The 17748-nt window shown below is 47.3% G+C and overlaps 6 protein-coding genes across 6 annotated transcripts; 4 read left to right on the top strand and 2 right to left on the bottom strand.

Annotated features, from left to right (window-relative positions):
* The first annotated feature begins 40 nt into the window (after positions 1-40).
* BDV38DRAFT_256020 (chromatin modification-related protein EAF6/MEAF6) lies at positions 41-1171 on the top strand. The gene is made up of 3 exons (XM_032055481.1): positions 41-374; positions 481-705; positions 774-1171. Exons 1-3 carry the CDS (start codon positions 156-158, stop codon positions 1011-1013), a joined length of 684 nt encoding a protein of 227 aa, XP_031910297.1. The 5' UTR covers positions 41-155; the 3' UTR covers positions 1014-1171.
* ams1 (alpha-mannosidase) lies at positions 1172-4509 on the bottom strand. The gene is made up of 3 exons (XM_032055480.1): positions 4001-4509; positions 1933-3922; positions 1172-1881 (listed from the first exon to the last, which is right to left on the bottom strand). Exons 1-3 carry the CDS (start codon positions 4149-4151, stop codon positions 1263-1265), a joined length of 2760 nt encoding a protein of 919 aa, XP_031910296.1. The 5' UTR covers positions 4152-4509; the 3' UTR covers positions 1172-1262.
* A 734-nt stretch (positions 4510-5243) lies between these two features.
* BDV38DRAFT_256016 (uncharacterized protein) lies at positions 5244-7327 on the bottom strand. Its single transcript, XM_032055479.1, has one exon. It carries the CDS (start codon positions 6889-6891, stop codon positions 5569-5571), a length of 1323 nt encoding a protein of 440 aa, XP_031910295.1. The 5' UTR covers positions 6892-7327; the 3' UTR covers positions 5244-5568.
* A 612-nt stretch (positions 7328-7939) lies between these two features.
* BDV38DRAFT_256014 (uncharacterized protein) lies at positions 7940-8709 on the top strand. Its single transcript, XM_032055478.1, has 2 exons — positions 7940-8313; positions 8369-8709. The coding sequence occupies exon 1, from the start codon at positions 8113-8115 to the stop codon at positions 8272-8274; it is 162 nt and encodes a 53-aa protein (XP_031910294.1). The 5' UTR covers positions 7940-8112; the 3' UTR covers positions 8275-8313; positions 8369-8709.
* A 4013-nt stretch (positions 8710-12722) lies between these two features.
* Positions 12723-15067, top strand: BDV38DRAFT_256011 (glycerophosphocholine acyltransferase). Its single transcript, XM_032055477.1, has 3 exons — positions 12723-13967; positions 14027-14794; positions 14866-15067. Exons 1-2 carry the CDS (start codon positions 13086-13088, stop codon positions 14780-14782), a joined length of 1638 nt encoding a protein of 545 aa, XP_031910293.1. The 5' UTR covers positions 12723-13085; the 3' UTR covers positions 14783-14794; positions 14866-15067.
* A 191-nt stretch (positions 15068-15258) lies between these two features.
* Positions 15259-17509, top strand: BDV38DRAFT_256008 (MRS7 family protein). Its single transcript, XM_032055476.1, has 3 exons — positions 15259-15462; positions 15556-16049; positions 16115-17509. Exons 1-3 carry the CDS (start codon positions 15396-15398, stop codon positions 17186-17188), a joined length of 1635 nt encoding a protein of 544 aa, XP_031910292.1. The 5' UTR covers positions 15259-15395; the 3' UTR covers positions 17189-17509.
* The last annotated feature ends 239 nt before the right edge of the window (positions 17510-17748 follow it).

Genomic DNA, 17748 nt, shown 5'->3' with positions numbered 1-17748 from the left:
ACCTCTTTCTCTCCCCGTTCTAGATCGATCAATCAATCGGAATCAATTGCCAAGAAGAACCGTGAAAATACAACTCGAGTCCAGCCACGAGCAATTTTACCTGACCGTTCAGTATTTTGAATTTTGAACATCGTGCCCAAAGCGAGGTAACGAACATGACGGAATCCGCCCCTCCACCCTCCGTCCCCAACACGGCCGCAACGCCGGCAGGTCCGATTACTACAAACCAATCCACAGCCTCCAATAATAATAATAGCAGCAATGGAACAGCATCAGCCCAAACCGGGGCAAATCGCGGCCTACCATACTACGAGAAACTGCGGCGCGAGCTACGCGACACGTTACAAAAGAAGCGATTAATGGATAAGAGCATGGTATGTTACCTGTTGTGTCCATCCCATGCTGCTTGTTGTTATACTTCACATAGTTCAGAAGGCCATTTCTTTGCCTATTGCAGTGCTAATACAGGCGGTCGCGCAGGCCCAACTCGAAGATCAAATCTTCCGCTTCGAACAATCCTACCTTGAAGAAACAACCGCCGGAAATATCATTAAGGGATTCGATAACTATATCAAGGGCTCGTCTAGCGGTGCTGGTGCTGGTGGGTCATTAGCGCTTTCGGGAGGTGCAGGTGGTGCCAGAAGAAAGGCGCAGGTGACGGATGCCGATCGTGTTTTCTCGAGAAGCTCGGCGAGTTTTATGCGGGTATGTTCTCTCTTTTAAGTTGCAGTTTTGGGTAAGGGCACGGGGATCAATGGCTAACATTCGTGAAGGATTCGACACCATCATCTGTTCAGACTACTCCGTCGCATGCCCCGACACCGACGTCTGTCAATGGATCGTCCGGTAAACCGAATGGTGATTCTTCTGCGCCTGGGAGTGTGAAAGGAGGATCATCTTCGTCGAAAAATAAGAAAAAGTCAAATGCCAATAAGGATAAGAATGAAGACGATGATGAGGCAGGGGATAAGCCACCCACGAAGAGGTTGAAAATTAGCTACGGAAGGGATTGATCAGGCGATTTTGACGGGAGTTTTTAGTTGATTTCTTGGGTTTATCCTGCTTTACATATGGGATTACGGATCGGATTGGTGATGGAGCTCTAAGGCGCTGTGGCTTTGGCTTTATGATTCACTTAACGAGCATCTGCATACATTTTTACTTTTCATATATTATCAAGATATCCTTTGTATTACTAAGCGCATAGTTTATCCAAACTATCTCCAAAGAAGATGATGCATGTATCACCGAAAAACACTTGGCTACAGTTGCAAACGGTAGGTAGCAACTTCATATGCCCTTAACTCAATGTCAGCATCCGTGATCCCCTTACCCTTGGTAATTGCAAGAACTGTCTCATCATCCTCAAGCACGTTGCACTTCCAGATCTTTTTGACAGGCAAACTAGTATGAATAGTGCCGCGGCTCTTACCGCCAAGTGACTCATAAATACGCAGGACAATGCTCTTTCCTGCGCGACGGGGTAGATTGTCTCGGGAGACGTCTTCGTCATCTTCTCCGCGCTTAACCACGTCCAAGATGAGCGATGGGGAGCCGCTGATGGAGATAGAGTTAAAGACACCCTTATCCCCAGAGCCAAACGCTGACTCAAGAGCAAGTGGGTGGTTGAAATTATACCCTGCTCGGATGATGCGTGAATCAAGAGGCCCAGCATGAGGCAGGATGGCATATCGTATGTGATGACGGCCCATGTCTGCGTGCGCATCCGGTGCTTTGGGTGCCCGGAGCAAAGATAGACGCATTAGGTTGCCACAGGTTGCAAAACCATATTTGGAGTCATTCAAGACCGACACGCCATACCCACTCTCCGACAGATCGGCCCATTTATGGCAGCACACTTCAAATTTAGCCATGTCCCAGCTAGAAGAATCAGTCAGTTTAAACTTTCATAATAGACGACGATTGGCTTACCTCGTGTTGTAGTGTGTTGGACGTTTGATGATTCCATACTGGGTCTCGTAGGATGCTTCTGTATTTGTAATGTCCACAGGGAACTCTACCTTGAGGAATTTCATGGTTTCTTGCCACTCGACTTCACTCTCAAACTCTACGTATGATGGTTCATCCCCGGCAACAGCAGAAAGACTGATTGTTGTCTTAACCCAGCTGTTCTCGCTGATCTTGGTTTCAGTGACCACACTGGCGCGATATGGGTCATTCTCGGCGATGGTAGTTCTACTAGAGTGCAACTCCTTCCTTGACTCTAGATGGAAGACTTCAACATCCCAGGCTTGCCAATAAAGCGGCTTATCATCAAAGATGACCAGCTGCCCAGCCTTGCCGCCCTTCGCGATCACTTCACGATCCGCCTCAACATCGAATAGGGATAAGATAACTCCATTGTGGATGTCCACCCTCAACTTCGTATTCTCAAGGCGGAACACCCCCGTCTGGATCTCCGACACAGTCACTCGCGAAGAAGTGGCTGGGTTGACTCGATACTCCATGAGACCCGTCTTCCCGCTAACCACGGCATACTTCCGTCGGCTTGCTTCTTCGAACCTAGGAGGGAGCTTAACAACTTCCGAACGGTGCCAAGGCAGAGTGTTAATCGCCACAAGGCTCTTGGAATGTTTCTTATCTCCGAATCCAAGAGCCTCAAGGGCTTGTCTCCTAACCTTCTGACCAGTTTCGAATATCTCGGCGTAGAGTTTGTCAGAGTCATCGTAACACATCTCGATGGAACTGCCTGGCAGACAGTCATGAAACTGGCATAGGAGCACGGCCTCCCACATATCGTCTATCTCCTTCTTGGGATATCGATAATTGCCACTAAATTGAGTGACTGACGCAAGTGTGGCCAGATACTCGATCTCCCGAAGCAAGAATTCAGACTTGCGATTATTTCGCTTGTTGTTTGCTTGAGTAGTATATGTACCCCGGTGTAGCTCGAAATAAAGCTCACCGTACCATGTAGCGAATTGTGTGCCCTCCTCAACCTTCTTCTCCAGTCTTGCGAAGAAATCGTCCACTGACTCACCCATCTTTACACGTGGAAGCAGACCTGTCTTATCACTAAGGCCACGACAGCGGCGCAGCTTCTCCAAATGCTCGAAGGTCGGCCCACCACCGCCGTCACCCTTTCCGAACACAAGAAGTGATGTGTTATCGTTGTCCATGGACTTGTGCTGCGTGACGCTGCGTTTCACATCACCGAAGTGAGCCGAGGCAGTGTATGTCTCTGATGGCGCCATATGGCACATAACCTGGCTACCATCGAGCGCGACCCACTGGAAGGTAGTGTGTGGGAAGTTATTTATATTGTTCCAGCTAAGCTTCTGTGTAAAGAAGCGACTCATGCCAGCTAGACGGCAGATCTGGGGAATCTGTGTCGAGTAGCCAAAGGTATCCGGTAACCAGAACGTTGTACAACGCTCACCAAAGTGGCTTTCGAAGAACCGCTGGCCATAGAGGAACTGTCTCACTAATGATTCTCCACTGGGCATGTTGGTATCATGCTCAACCCAGCTACCACCGATTGGTTGGAAGTGGCCCTTCTTGACCCATCCCTTCACGCGGTCGAAGACTGAGGGGTAGTATTGTTTCAACCATTTGAATTGCTGCGCCTGCGAGCAGGTAAAGCGGTGTTCTGGATATCTCTCCATCAAATCACACTGGTTCGACCATGACCGAGCCACTTTACGCTTAGTCTCTGCCCAGGGCCACAGCCAGCACGTATCGATATGACAATGTCCAATTCCGTAGACTATTGGCTGTGCATCGGTGTCATAGACCTCCGATGAGTCAACTTTGTCACCGAGGTATTTCCTGGCAATCTTACGTCCTTCCTTGATGGATTCTTGGCTCCCATTGCCAGCAATGAAAGCGTCCATAATAGCATTAGCTACCATGTTGGCTTTGTGAGATTCCCAGGAATCTCCTGGAAACTCTCGAGCAGCATCTACACGTTGTCAGCACAGCTAGTCAATAGGCACAACGGATAGATAATAAAAACAAAATGCAAGTTTGGACCCCATACCTCCGATAATCCAGAAATCATAGAACAATGCCCGCGCCTCAAGGTTGACAGCTGTGATCTGTGCTTTTTGCAGGGTGAAGTATTTATCAGGAGCTGGTGGCTGAATCGAATCCCCACCAGGAGCATTTCCAAACATCCCATTACAAGCCATTTCGATATAGAAGGTATGCTCCTTCCCATCGCGCCAGGCGTCGGGGATGATCCACTCGATACGCTCCCCGCCACCAGTCAGACCCTGTAGTGGATGACCATCTTCAGTCCAGACTAAGCCCTCATTGTTCGCATCCCAATGAAACTCCAGCCGCTCTTTTTGGCATAGGTCCTCCGGGACCGTCAGATGGATGCGGAACCAGTGAGTTGACCAACTAGGACCAAATGAAGCGCCGATATGCGTAGGCTTGAAGTCATGTGAAGTTGCCTCTTCAAACGTAGGGCGCTCCAGATTAGGGACCGAGTATACGGAGAGCTTAACATGCTCTTTGTCAGAGTTCACAGCTTCATAAAATTTACTGTAGGGTATTAGACGCATGTACCAGTGACGTGACTAGGGACTCTATTTACATACGCAACGAGATTCTGTCCCTCGTACTGGCCATTAGCCGTAAACTGTCTCAAACGATCTGTATAGATACCATGAATGCGTTGACCGACGGGGCCGCTTGGAGCTCGGGGGAGAGAGCTGAAAGCTTGTCGCGGAACGTCTCCACCCATGATAGCGGATCCGATCAATTGTGGATATTGATTAAGCTTATCAGGATATCAGAGGGTAATGATGTCTGCATCAGAGCAGGGATAGAGGATGGATGTCAGAAAGAGGGTCAATTGAAAGAGACAGCAAGAGGAGGAGTGGAGAGGAAAAAAGGCAGAGAGCTAATCGTTTCCGGGGTGGGAATCAGGAACGAAACAAGCAGGTGACGCTGTCTGCATTCCAGGTACTACGTAAATGCGGAGAAATCCTGTGACCTGGCAATTCATGGCGGGGAAACCTCCAATCCGGATGAGCATGGAATGCGTCCAATTGGAGCCAAGAACCAGCACCAACACATGATATTTGACCGATACTATATAGTACAGAATTCTTTGGGTCCCATTATACTAGGGGCACAAGTACAAAATAAGAGGTACTATCATAGAGGAAGAGTATTACTAACAATATTACCTTTCCTAGCTCTGCCCGGAACCCCAAGGCAGTAAGAGAGGCACCAAATACCCCCTCGCATCCATTTAATAAAACAACAAATCGCTGGTGTTCATGCAACTACATCATAACTCAAACAGCAATAGTAAAGGTGTATCAAATATCATGCTCATGAACAATGAATCAATCCTCCCCTGGATTTTATCCATAACGCCTACCGTAACTACCTCCAGGATATTGAGAGAAAGGAAACCAAAAGTGTACAAGTAATATCAGAATAAAGGGGGAATGGAAAGAGAAATGAAAGAAAGAGTGGGTAAGTAGATAGAGAAAACCAGAAGATGAGACGGGCCAAAAAGTGGATCGACGGTCTAGACGATACAAGATGCAGTAAGACGACTGATCTGCTAAGACCACTAGTTATGCATAGTCATATCCAAGGGTCAACCCGCCCGTAGGTAGTATATGGATTGACCGGACCAATTAATCTGATCTTGGATTTCAATTGTCTCCGTCTTCGATCGACTTGAGCCTGAATTATCTTCTGCCTCGCTTCATCCAGCGCTATAAGGACATGACTCGTTCCATCCTGCAGCACTCTAACGCAGAACCGTGTGCCTTGCTGTAGTGTAGAGCATGTTGATGGTCCGGTCCTCAGAGAAGTGTCATACTGGAAAGTTGAGGCCTGTTTCCGGTATTTCGGAAATCTTACATTGCCTCTTTGCCGGTAACTGATCCTCTTTTCACGTCCGGGCTTCTCCCGCGTGGCTGGCCCATACCTTTGGTAAGTCGAGATGCGAACAGCTGTCTGTTTCTTTTGATAGGGTGTTATCGAGTTCACTGTTCCGTCGCTATCGTCATCACTTAAACTGCTGCCCATTGACAGTCGTTTGAGATCGGCAGAGAGATAGAGGAAGTTCTGTTGCGGCCCTGTACTTCCACAATCGGAATAGTTAGAGTAGTTGCTAGAAGAAGTCTTCCGGGAGCATCGGTATTCTTCCGGAAACTCAGAGGGAGCCGTCGATGCTCGTGGTCGTCGCTTAGGCTTGATCTTATCAATTGAGTGCTTGGATAGTCTTCGTTGTACGTAGGAGCGGATAGACTTGCGTACATCATGGGAAAGTGCTCGCTTATCAGGTGAAGTACAGCGAGGACTTATCTTCGTAAAGTCGAATGCCGTTAGGTTCAAACGACTGTTATTCTGCTTCCGAGGTGCAGGTGGAAACTTGGGGTACCCAGGTGGCAGTTCTGATGGCATCGCGAGCTCTGGAAAGAACTCCCATTTCTTCTCTCTGAAATAATGGTTAGGAGCGGCACGTGACCGCTGATGGTGACGATCATCATACAATGTGGTGAGCGGCAGAGGTGACGGTTCTGGTTTGTTATATGGTTTCACGGGGGAAGAGCGATCTATGCTAGAAATAGGAGAATGTTCGACGAATTCGTCCAGATCATCCGAGGGTGAACGAACACAAACTGGGTAACTCTCGGACGACGCATCAGATGTACGACGAGTTTCGAGGCTGACATCTGTGCTGCTGTCGTCACTCCATCCCATCGAACTCTCCATTGAGGGTGTCTCAGGTAGTGGTTTCGCAGGCAGCTTGGGGAGTGGCTTATCCAACCGAAGTGCTGACCGAGCAGCAGGCTGAGGTGTAGGTGGAGGCACAACTTTCTCTAGTCCCTCGAGTGACCGAGACGGCCTCACTGGCGGAGCCTGTCTTGGGACAGCGAGAGAGGTCGGTGAAAGCATGGCTGAGATCTATATTTGAATGGCGTTTCGTGACGGAGAAGAATGTTCTATCTGTCCCTTCCCCGAGGAAAGAGGGGAGGGAATCAGGGCAGAACAGCGGTGCGAGAGAAAGAGGTGTTGACAATAAGCAAGTAGTCCGAAAAGCAAGCAACCACTCCTGTGTCACTTTGAAATATCGAATAAGGAGAGATTATGCCCAATAGCGGCGTACGGGGCTTCCAAATTCCAAAGCTCAATATTATTTATTCTTCTTATCTGCGTCCAGGATGATGGTCACAAGACCCCGGTCCCCGCAGAGTCAGCTTGTGGCTCGAGCCCTAATCCTAGCCTGCAGAAGAATTCCCAACAGCAGGACATGCGGGACCATTTTTTCTGAGAGAAATAAATAGGTTGCAAATGAAATGAGAGAGGCCTGGGGGGTGAGATCAGAAGAAATAGAAGCAAACAACCGACAAAGAAATTAGAGGTAATGTGATATAAAGGGATGGAAGATGCAGCTAAACGAGGCAGCCAGTTGGGGAATCATAATAACGTTCCAGTATTATTACCCACATCCCTGGATAGAAATGTCCGGAAATGGCGGTCCAAAAAATAAAAGACCCATCCAAAGTGTTGTGGTCTAGTCGTGGGTCTCCTGCAAGATCGCCATGGTCGTGGTCATCATGGGCAACCATAACCTCATGGACCGACAAAAGGGTGACACACCCATGCAAGGGATACTCTGGGTTTTGCACCGCCTGCACCGATATCAACCGCCAAATCGACTATCGTAATAAATCGATGAGGAAAGGGTTCATCCCAGAAGCATAATCTCTGGAACACGGGAAATAAACTCATTACTAGACTAATCGATAGGAGGTTCTGTGGCATCTAGAAAGGGTTGAAAGATCGCGGTGAAATATATCCGAAAAGGTAATAGACTTGGAAAGTAGTGCCCGCAGCCCGAGCACAGCAAGGAAATCGTCCTTGGGTAGGATAATACCGCACTGAGCAGTGGATCCGGTACCTACCGTGGTGCCCAGTCCCCACACTCTGAGGAGATCATCGTTCTCACTGCACCGTCAGCAACCGGTATGAACTCGAAGAAAGTCGAAGGCCACTAAACTTTGCACCAGCACTCGATCGCGTTAGTCTCTCCATGTGTTCACTCTCCACAACAAAGAAAACATTCTATGCCATGCGCCGCCACATTTCTAGTAGTCTTTTCGCTCGATATTCGTGATGAATGCGAGGACGGCTAGGGATCGTATCCGCGTGTCCTCTCGCTTTTATTTTTTCCTATTCTCCTCAACGAGCTCAGCTTTCGAAATGGCTATGTATCTAGGTTGTGCTGGTCCATATACGCCTAGAGTCCTCGTTCCCCACCGAATACTGTATTCATGACATACATACCCTTGGATCTATCACATTTAGCGTCTTGCGGTGAGCACCGCTTAAATCCTATCTTGAGATTATACTTCGACTGACAGTGTCATAGCACAGGAACAAGACAGAACGGTCTAAAACAAGAAAGAGACCCCCTCTTCCATTTTTATTTCCTGTGTACATTAGACCTTTCATCCGGATTCCAAGGACTTGGAGCTGGGCCCGGGTATTGTACAGCGCTAATTGGGATAACCCTAACCGTCACCTCTAATTTAGTCTTCCGATTATAGTAAGGTAACTTTTTTTTTTTTATATATATAGCTCAACTTTTTCTTTTCCTTGTGTAACAGGCAAATTTCTTTGCCCCTCATGTTGGTCCAACAATTATGCAGCAGTATGGCGCATGAATAGACTATAGCCGAACTTAGTAGGAAGAAGCTAGCGTTGGTCGCTGTGATGGAAGTGCCCGTTACAGGCAGCAAATGTGTTTCGTAGTACTAGATACTCCCATTTATCGCTACGTTTTGCGTAGTAATAAAGTGTAATCCAACTTGATCAGTTGTTCTCGGCTCTTCCAGTAACACATCGAGAAAGAGAAACGCTTGTTAGGAGCTGAAGTGCTCCGAGCCCGGCCATTTTTAACAATGAACTGAATTCAACTTAATATTATGGATAAAGATTACTTGGAAGATTACGGACTTGGTGTCAAACACAAGAAGCTCGATCATCCCGCAGTCATCCCTGAGATCCTCCATAAATAGCTGAAAGCTTGTTCCCAAACGGGGAATCTCACGAAACATACTCAGGTGACAGCCAGGCGCATGACATCAGGGTGAGAAAATAATAGTCATAGATAGAAATTAAAAGAAAGAAAAGAAAACAGGAAAAGAAAAGTGGGAACTTGAGGAAATGTAGAACACAGCACAACACGCTAGAAGCGAATGGTACTGAGGGCCTCACACATGGCAACCCAAGAATACGGACACTTTTCTCCATTGTTCAAAGGTAACTTGTCTTCTTGGCCTTACCCAATTTGTTTAATTTGAACGAAACTTGAGGTATATCCATGCAGGCTTAGCAAGCTATAACTTACCCACATGGCTAGACCTGCACTAGGCCCGCTGTGGTGGTAGTAGCTATACCTCATGATGCATGCTCACGTCCAGATTTCAGCCTTTCAGTCATTAGTTCCGTGTCTCTCGCGTAATCACATCCGTCCTACCTATGGTCCCTCAGAGAACAATCCCAGTCTTCTGGGTATCCCTGTGCTAGGAGCAAACCCCGTTCGTTAAGGCTGCTTGGAGCGGCTGAAAGAGACTGGCATTATTCTAAATGTGATTCGGATATATTTCGGGTTAGGGCTCGATCAATCGTTGTAACTCAAAACCCCGGCCGAGGGAGCACTGTCACTGAGCACGGTTTCAGTTATCCTCAGAGCAGCTGACTTGCTCGTACTATCCCTAGTGAGCCAGGCTTCCGGTAGGGGGCAAGGGATGCCCCCGCGAAGCAGAATAGGAGATAGGCCGGACTTAACAGTAAACTTTGGTCTTGAGGTCCAACCCGTCACCTGGGGAATGTATCGGATCGGAGAACTGAACAAAAGAATAATGAAAGTCCCCGTTCTAAGACATAGATCAAGGGGTTTGAAAGCTACCATACCCAATTCGGTCCAGGATTGCTCTACCATGGAGACTAGTACGTACTCACCCCAGCCTGACGATAAAATGCACAAGGTTACTATGTGTGTATGCATGATAGTTACTTTCTTATGTTCAGACGCAACCAATTACTCATGGCAAAGGTCTCAATAGTCCAGTTAGTTTAGTAAACTTTCCTCCCAGCAAATACTATAAATCAAAAGAGCGCTGTTGGGGTCACTTAGCTCCAGATATATCCAAGAATCCATAGCATCCGTCGGCAATAGTGAAAGGGTCCAAACACCGACAGCTCTTTCAAGGAATAAGGAGATACTTCATGCTTTGATAGTTTGTTGCTAGTAAACAGAAACGTGGCCATAGGGTTTGGCCTAACAAATCTTCCCTCCGTACAGTATGGCGTTCTCGCATGCATCCTTCCCGAATGCATCCTCCTGGACATATAATTAGCAACACGACCATCTTGTCCTTCGTGCCAACCGACGAACTAGTGTTCTAGATCGTATATCGCTCTTCCTGGCTGACCAACTCTCCAATCTACCATGTAATTTGCAGTAACCCATTGGGAAGGAATGCTACCAGCTGGAACGACGTTAGAAGAAAAGAATAAGAGGCAAGGGTGAGTTGTTCCTAATGTCGCTTCATCGCTCACGTTGTAAAGGCCATAGCCCCTAGGCGGTCCGATAGATTTTATGATCACGAAATCGAACACTAACAGTTGTGGAAGAAACTATAACAGTGACCAGAGCTTGTAAAAGGATCCTATCTTGCCCAATGCTAGACGAACCTTGGATGATGCGTTAAGCTCTGGCGGGAGCATGTCCACCCACTACTGTTGAGCTTGGTCTCACCCAAAAATAGAAAGAAGTAGCTCATGAGATAAGGAGCTTGGCCTCTGATGCTTACATCAACTACCAAATAGTTGAAACAGTGCAAGTGCAAGCTCCCAGGGGGTGGCTAACGGAGAAATGATCCGGAATCGCATGGTACAACCACGTGCGGCCGAAGTGTCAGACGTCTTTGTTGAATTCCTTGGAACTAACAAAGAGAGTGACTATAAAGGATAAGCGACGAATTGGTTAGGGAGGTATTCTTTTGCTCTCAAAACACTAACCGCTACATAGGATCACTGCATTTCGAGTGACATTAATGTAGGGAATACTAATTTACTTTCTTTGTTCTTTTACCTCACGTAACCGGCATCGGACTAAGTACGTCCTCAGAATGTGTGGTTAGCTACAAAGCAATTCTCGTTGATTCCAATATGTTCTGGAGAAAATGTGCTCTCTAGAGACCAGGCGCGCGGTCTTCTCTGTAGGCTATTGGAGAGAGAGCGATGGGCCGCCCGTAGAAGATACATAAGATCCCCGGCCACTTTATATCTTAATGAGGGTTTTCGAAGGGCTTTCAGTAAAAAGCTAGTTATCTGACCCATATCCTGCAAGCCGAGTCTTATATCTGAGTACCATATGAGAAGAGAATTGCAGTATAGCTAATGTAGGTAACCTAAAAGGTATATTGAGTCTTCAAATACCTTGTGAGTTAGCACATCGAAAGTCAACCCCTACAATCCGAGCGACGGCAGCGTACATCGTGACAACTCTATACTTCTCTACCCTTAGCAATAGCCACCAATTCGAATGATTCTATTTGAGAGTATAGACAATAGATGGTTCGGTCAGCACTGGCCTGTGACGGCGAGAGGAGGGAAGATAATACCTAAATTAGAACACGCAATCCAAGATGACGTGAGAAGGGTTACTAGTGTCGAAATATGGCAAGCTTACACAATAATGCTCCTCGCTTTTCAATCTGTGCTTCACTGCTTTCAACATAGTGAGATGGCTCTACTGACCATGAGTCTTCTTAGGCGTTTATTATTCCGACAAAGCAATGAACTTGATCCAAATAACGACTCGGACAGGCCTCATTCGCCAAGTTTTACGCTCCTGGTATATGTTAGATATACAAGCATACCGGTCACTTAAGCTTCCATCATAAAAGATATTATATTATCCCCCAGTCCAGATGGACTCCTTCTATAGACTGAATCATTATCACTCTAAGTATATCAAGAAGTAATACCTTGTACAGGTGACGGGTTCCAGAAAAGCTATGAAGCCAGGTCTCCAATATCACAATACCAAATGATCTATTACTTGAACTTGTGAGAGTAGATAGCCTATTCAGCCATGACATATTTCTACTGACCTTCACAGTTTGCATGATGTTGTTGAATGATCACCTCACAGTGCTTTCAACGAAAAATGTAATATCCATACTCAGGGAGGCCCGTGGGGTAAAATACTATATACCATAATTTTTACTTGAAGGGTTTGGCAATATTGTCCCCTCATACTGTCCTAGGAGGATTAGTGAAGCTTGAGACAAAAATCATCAGTGAGCACACGAAAAGGACATTGTCTGATTCTTGTCTCTGTCACGTTGGAAACGATATGGATTTCAAGCTCTTCCTAGGAGCATGATATAGTTCGGGCCTTGGGTATGTTGGATGTTAGCTACTTCTTTATTTTTCCCTTCTAGCAATTCCTGACCTACGGATGGTGTCTTGTTCCTCCTTGGAAATCCTCCAGTTGGACCCATGGAAATGTTGGGGGACAACGCATTCATCATCTAGACCCAGGAACGGTCTAGAGATTGATTGGAAACCCTGTGGGATCATGCACCTGAATTCTCAAGTGTCATTGGTTCCTTAGGGGTAAAGCCCCATCTACGGTGCAGATCCCGCCGCTGAGGGTCCAGAAGAACCAAAGAAACGCGGCCACTCAGCACTGGCCAACCATAGCGTACGACGCGTGCACACGGAGAACCTCAACTTCCAACTTGTCCTCAACATCTTCCCTTTCCTCGTTTCGCTCCCCACACTTTGTGGTTTTCGGTCACTCGTCTAGCTCTAACGGTGGTCATGCGCTTGGATCGCTGAAGGAGACTGGAGGATTTGGAACATTTGAGTGTGTATTGAAAGTTTGGAACCAACCTGTCTACTGCGCTCGTCCGAGTAAGTACTTGGTTATTTATATCGGTCCTTCATAGATTGATATGGTACCCACTGGTCCTTAATTTCGATGTCCCTTCCCTGAAGATATCAGATCATCTGCTTGTGATATTTGATTGGGATTATCAGATCTGGCTGATCATACCTCGTGGACAATCATGGGGATGCTAACGTTCGCTCGCTTTCTTACTAGACCCTATCCTCACTACCGTGACGGCCCGACGATATTCTCTTTCCAACAGAAACTCATCATGGAGGACGGCGCCTCCTACTCGACTGGTGACTCGCCTGATCTCCAGGCGATCCCAAGTGATGACATGCTGTCGGACTTGGACGATGTTGTAGGATCCTCTGATAGCTTTTATTCGCCATCTGGCACACCAAGAAGGCCTTCCTTCTCTTATCAGGATGATTGGGAGACTTTCCCCCCATTGGATAAGTTAACTGTCTTCGACTTGCTCGACAACTTTTCACTGTCCCAAAAGCTCGAAAAGTTACAGCATACCATTAATATGCAGAAAGAAAAGATGAAAAAACAACGGGAGAAGTTGAAGTACACCTCCGCAACCGCAAAGGATCGCGTGGTGGGAGAATGGAAAAGGCGAGTCCCTACTGCGGACGAGCAGCTTGACAAGTATCGCCGCCGTATGAAGGTCGGTGTTGAGCGCCTGGGAAAGCAGTGGAACGCAACCGCGACCGTTACACTACGTGAGAAGATCTCGTTTATTGCCGGTGTCCTCAACATTTTCTTCAGTGGCTATCTCATTGGCGCCCATCCGGAGTCTTTCTATATCTGGTTCACCATACAGCTGGCCTACTTCATGCCGATTCGATACTATAGATATCACGCGAAAGGCTATCATTACTTTTTGGCTGACCTGTGTTATTTCGTCAACCTGTTATGCATGTTGAGTATTTGGGCCTTCCCGAATTCCAAGAGACTTTTCATTAGCGCGTACTGTTTGACTTTCGGAAACAACGCTGTCGCGATCGCTATGTGGCGAAACTCCCTTGTATTTCATAGTATGGACAAGGTTGTGAGGTATGAATCATGCTCGTTACATCTTCCGAACAATTTTTACTAACTGGCCGGTATCACAGTCTGTTCATTCATATTATGCCACCAGCAGCCTGGCATTGTATTGTTCACTTGACTTCTGCGGAGACCTTGAAGGAGAGGTTCCCTGCGATCTATGACATCAAGTTCAGTGAGCCTGGGTCACCGGACCACTTTTCGCTCCTGTCTATGATGGTCTGGGCGACGGTACCCTACACGATATGGCAGTTATCCTATCATTGCTTCATCACCGTGCGGCGTGCCGAGCAGATTGCCGCAGGACGCCCGACTAGCTTTACATGGCTCCGCAAATCGTATGCGAAGGCTTGGATTGGGAAAATAGTTTTAAGCCTACCCGAATCGTTACAGGCTCCTGCCTTTATGCTGATCCAATACTTCTATGCGATTTTGACGATGATTCCATGTCCGCTCTGGCTATGGTCCCGCTGGGCTAGTGGGCTATTCCTGACTGCGCTTTTCATTTTGAGCATCCACAACGGCGCAACATATTACATTGATGTTTTTGGCAAGCGATTCCAGAAAGAACTAGAAGCGTTGAAAAAGGATGTCGCACGGTGGCAGTCTTCTCCTGAAGGCACAGCTAGCCCGACTATTTTGACATCAGACAGCGCTGTTGCCACTGGGACGCACATCTTGGATGATTCTAAAGGCACCGCAAAGAATGGAGGATCCGACAAGGCAAGCATTGATAAAATTCCTCTGCTTGACTCTAGCGTGACGGCGAGCGGCATAGAAGAGGCTGCTTCCGGTTCCCCGTCAGTGCGAGGGAGGAAATAGGTGGACTCGAAGCTTCAAATACTCATTTAGATGTTGTCGTTAGCGTGTCCCCTCTTCTTGACTGGATTGCGAATCCTGCCTACTCATGCAATTTTGACTTAATGATACCCAACTTCCTGGTCAGTCGTTCTCTGTCATGATGTTTCACGACATACACGCTATTCATATATATATCCGCTCTTGTTTAGTAGCTGAAACCGTAAGTGTTTGTCTTTTTTGTTATGTACTGCCATAGAGTGCCGAATAATATTGTTTTCTGTCTATCTTCAAGTTCCTCTATTTTTTGGTGAGGCATTTAGTCGGACCCGGTAGTTTGTTGCCGCCGAGGAAATCGGCAAAGCTTATTGCGACCCCCGACTGATGAGATAAACTCCGGCGGCGACAAAATGTAAACTCCGAGTATCGCTGTCACGTGAACGACCGCTTCTGGACTCCAGAACTTGGGGAGAACGAAGACACATCATCACTCCTTTGAAATTCATGCCAATTCCATTTGTGTTATCTGCCTTGTGTGAGATCATATAACTTGCTGTATCATCTTGGTCGAAATTGTTGTCCCTGCCCTTTATACTTACTTGCTCTTTGGAGCATCTCCTTTCCAACGCCTTCCGTTATGTCTGTCAGCATTAGATCGGCTAGACTTGTGCGCAACAGTGCTGCATTGCGCCCCAGTTTGATCGGTACGCTTGTGTCGCTACTGCCCGTGTTGCTTCTATGTCCTGGTATTGCTGGGAAGGCCACCTTTTATGATGGCTAACATTTATTCTTATCAGCCCGGCCACGCTTCACTAGTGCATTGGGCGCAACTTCAGCCGCCAGTCTCCGGATCAATGGTCGAGGTCTTCCGTCTCACATACAAGCCTTAGCAATTCTGGTCCCTCACCGTGGGTACGCTACAGAGCAATCGACTTCTACCTCGTCCTCATCGAGCTTTCCTCCGCCCGGCTTCAACGCCGAGCAAGCGAAAAAGCCCATCATCCCAGAGTCTGCTAAAAATGATCAACAAGTTGTTCCTAAATCAGAGTTACCAGTAACCCCGAAAAACAATGCTCAGAGCAAGGATAAGTCAAGTGACGCAGGAGCAGTAAAGGAGGCTACGGAGGAGAAGAAGGAGCAAAAGAAATTGACGATTGGGCAAAAGATCAAGAAGGAAGCCCAGCACTATTGGGATGGCACCAAGCTTTTGGCCACGGAAGTCAAAATCAGTTCCAGACTAGCATTGAAGATGGCAGCGGGTTATGAGCTGAGCAGAAGAGAACACCGACAGGTTCGCTCCCCATCCCCTTGCTTCTACTTACATGCTGGGCAATGCTAATTGCTCAATGCATTTAGCTCCAACGAACGGTTAAGGATCTCGGTCGCCTGGTTCCCTTCTCTATGTTTGTCATTATTCCTTTTGCGGAGTTGCTACTCCCTGTGGCTCTCAAGCTGTTCCCTAATATGCTTCCGAGCACATACGAGGGACAGAAAGCTCGCGAGAAGAAGGCATTGAACCTGAGCTCTACACGGAAAGAAGTTTCTGCTTTCTTGAAAGATACGCTGAGGGAGAGTGGTCTTCCTGTGACCGCTGCTACTGTCAAAAATGAGGAGTTCGCAGAGTTCTTTAAGAAAATCAGGACAACCGGAGAAGCACCTTCGACTGAGGATGTTATCAAAGTTTGCAAGGTTTTCAAAGATGACCTGACTCTGGACAACTTGTCTCGGCCTCAATTGGTCGGTATCTGCAAGTACATGAATCTGAATTCGTTCGGTACTGATGCCATGCTCCGTTACAACATCCGACACCGCATGAGGCAGATCAAGCGCGATGATCGCGCTATTTTCTACGAGGGGGTTGAATCTCTTTCTGTGCCAGAATTGCAGATGGCATGCGCCTCTCGTGGTATTCGCACTCATGGCGTTTCTCCTGCTCGTCTGCGCGATGATATCTCGACATGGCTCGATCTTCGTCTCAAGCAAGGCGTCCCATCTACGCTTCTTGTTCTGAGCAATGCATATGTTTACGCGCAGGGTGGTAAAGAGACAGAGATGTCATCCCAGATTGAAGCTCTTCAGTCGGTGCTGTCCAGCATTCCCGAGGAGCTGTTCCATGAAATTGAACTCGAGGTGCACAATGCCGAGGGTGCTGCCACAAACAAGCAGCGTCTTGAGGTCATTAAGGAGCAGCAAGAGCTCATTGAGGAGGAGAACGAGCAGAATAGCGAGAACGAGGAGAAGGGCGTCGCCGCGCCTAAGGATCATGAGGATATCGACGATAAGGAAGATGTCACCATCGAGGCCAAGTATCAGGGCCAATCCGGCGAGGCAGCCGAGGCAGTGGTCGAGGGCGAAAAGGTAGAGGAAGCACAGTTGAAAGACCCATCGGCCCAGGCCAAGGAAGAAAAAAAGGAGACAACCTCTGCTTAAGGACTCACTGAATTTACACAGCATGACATAGACTTTCCTCCATCTGCCCTCCTTCCCACTCTTCTTCTTGTTTGTGTTACTCTTGATACGATAGACTACTTTCTTGTTTAATCTGCTTGATCATGGTCCACTGGCCTCTGCGGTTAGTTATTATATGTTTGCCCTTTGTCATATTACATGTACCTTTTATTATTACTATTACTTGGTGATGTCTGGCTCAATAGACACTTGGAAATTATGTGGAATATACCTGCTTTGATGTGTTTGTTCCTCGCTCCTGGACTTTTCCTGTGCTTCGAAAAAAAAAAAGGTACAGTCTTCAACAAGGCTGGCATAAAATATATTCACAGGCTTCAAGATATCATGTAGTGCTTTCCTGCATCGTAAAACAATATGCAGAATACGCCAGAGTGTTGTGATGGGATAGTATACGAGGCTCCATAGCCATTGAAATCCATCGGCTGCTGACCATCGATTCTCCACTATAACCTCGGCAATTGTAGTATGTTGACGGATCATCTTCACTAGCATAATACCGACCCTCAGCGTAAGCTAGTTCC

This window comes from Aspergillus pseudotamarii, assembly GCF_009193445.1.
Source record: "Aspergillus pseudotamarii strain CBS 117625 unplaced genomic scaffold BDV38scaffold_56, whole genome shotgun sequence".
Classification (NCBI taxonomy): Eukaryota; Fungi; Ascomycota; class Eurotiomycetes; order Eurotiales; family Aspergillaceae; genus Aspergillus; species Aspergillus pseudotamarii.
Note: the sequence above shows the minus strand (reverse complement) of the source record. Positions and strands in the feature narration are given on the sequence as shown.

What these genes read in the sequence shown, in the direction of transcription:
- BDV38DRAFT_256020 (XM_032055481.1), top strand. Translation starts at nt 156, where the DNA reads ATGACGGAATCCGCCCCTCCACCCTCCGTCCCCAACACGGCCGCAACG. An exon ending in GATTAATGGATAAGAGCATG is followed by an intron (nt 375 to 480) that starts GTATGTTACCTG and finishes GCGGTCGCGCAG; the next exon opens with GCCCAACTCGAAGATCAAAT. An exon ending in GCTCGGCGAGTTTTATGCGG is followed by an intron (nt 706 to 773) that starts GTATGTTCTCTC and finishes ACATTCGTGAAG; the next exon opens with GATTCGACACCATCATCTGT.
- ams1 (XM_032055480.1), bottom strand. Translation starts at nt 4,151, where the DNA reads ATGGCTTGTAATGGGATGTTTGGAAATGCTCCTGGTGGGGATTCGATT. An exon ending in TGATTTCTGGATTATCGGAG is followed by an intron (nt 3,923 to 4,000) that starts GTATGGGGTCCA and finishes GACAACGTGTAG; the next exon opens with ATGCTGCTCGAGAGTTTCCA. An exon ending in CCAACACACTACAACACGAG is followed by an intron (nt 1,882 to 1,932) that starts GTAAGCCAATCG and finishes TGATTCTTCTAG; the next exon opens with CTGGGACATGGCTAAATTTG.
- BDV38DRAFT_256014 (XM_032055478.1), top strand. Translation starts at nt 8,113, where the DNA reads ATGAATGCGAGGACGGCTAGGGATCGTATCCGCGTGTCCTCTCGCTTT.
- BDV38DRAFT_256016 (XM_032055479.1), bottom strand. Translation starts at nt 6,891, where the DNA reads ATGCTTTCACCGACCTCTCTCGCTGTCCCAAGACAGGCTCCGCCAGTG.
- BDV38DRAFT_256011 (XM_032055477.1), top strand. Translation starts at nt 13,086, where the DNA reads ATGGGGATGCTAACGTTCGCTCGCTTTCTTACTAGACCCTATCCTCAC. An exon ending in ATAGTATGGACAAGGTTGTG is followed by an intron (nt 13,968 to 14,026) that starts AGGTATGAATCA and finishes GGCCGGTATCAC; the next exon opens with AGTCTGTTCATTCATATTAT.
- BDV38DRAFT_256008 (XM_032055476.1), top strand. Translation starts at nt 15,396, where the DNA reads ATGTCTGTCAGCATTAGATCGGCTAGACTTGTGCGCAACAGTGCTGCA. An exon ending in ATTGCGCCCCAGTTTGATCG is followed by an intron (nt 15,463 to 15,555) that starts GTACGCTTGTGT and finishes TATTCTTATCAG; the next exon opens with CCCGGCCACGCTTCACTAGT. An exon ending in GCAGAAGAGAACACCGACAG is followed by an intron (nt 16,050 to 16,114) that starts GTTCGCTCCCCA and finishes CAATGCATTTAG; the next exon opens with CTCCAACGAACGGTTAAGGA.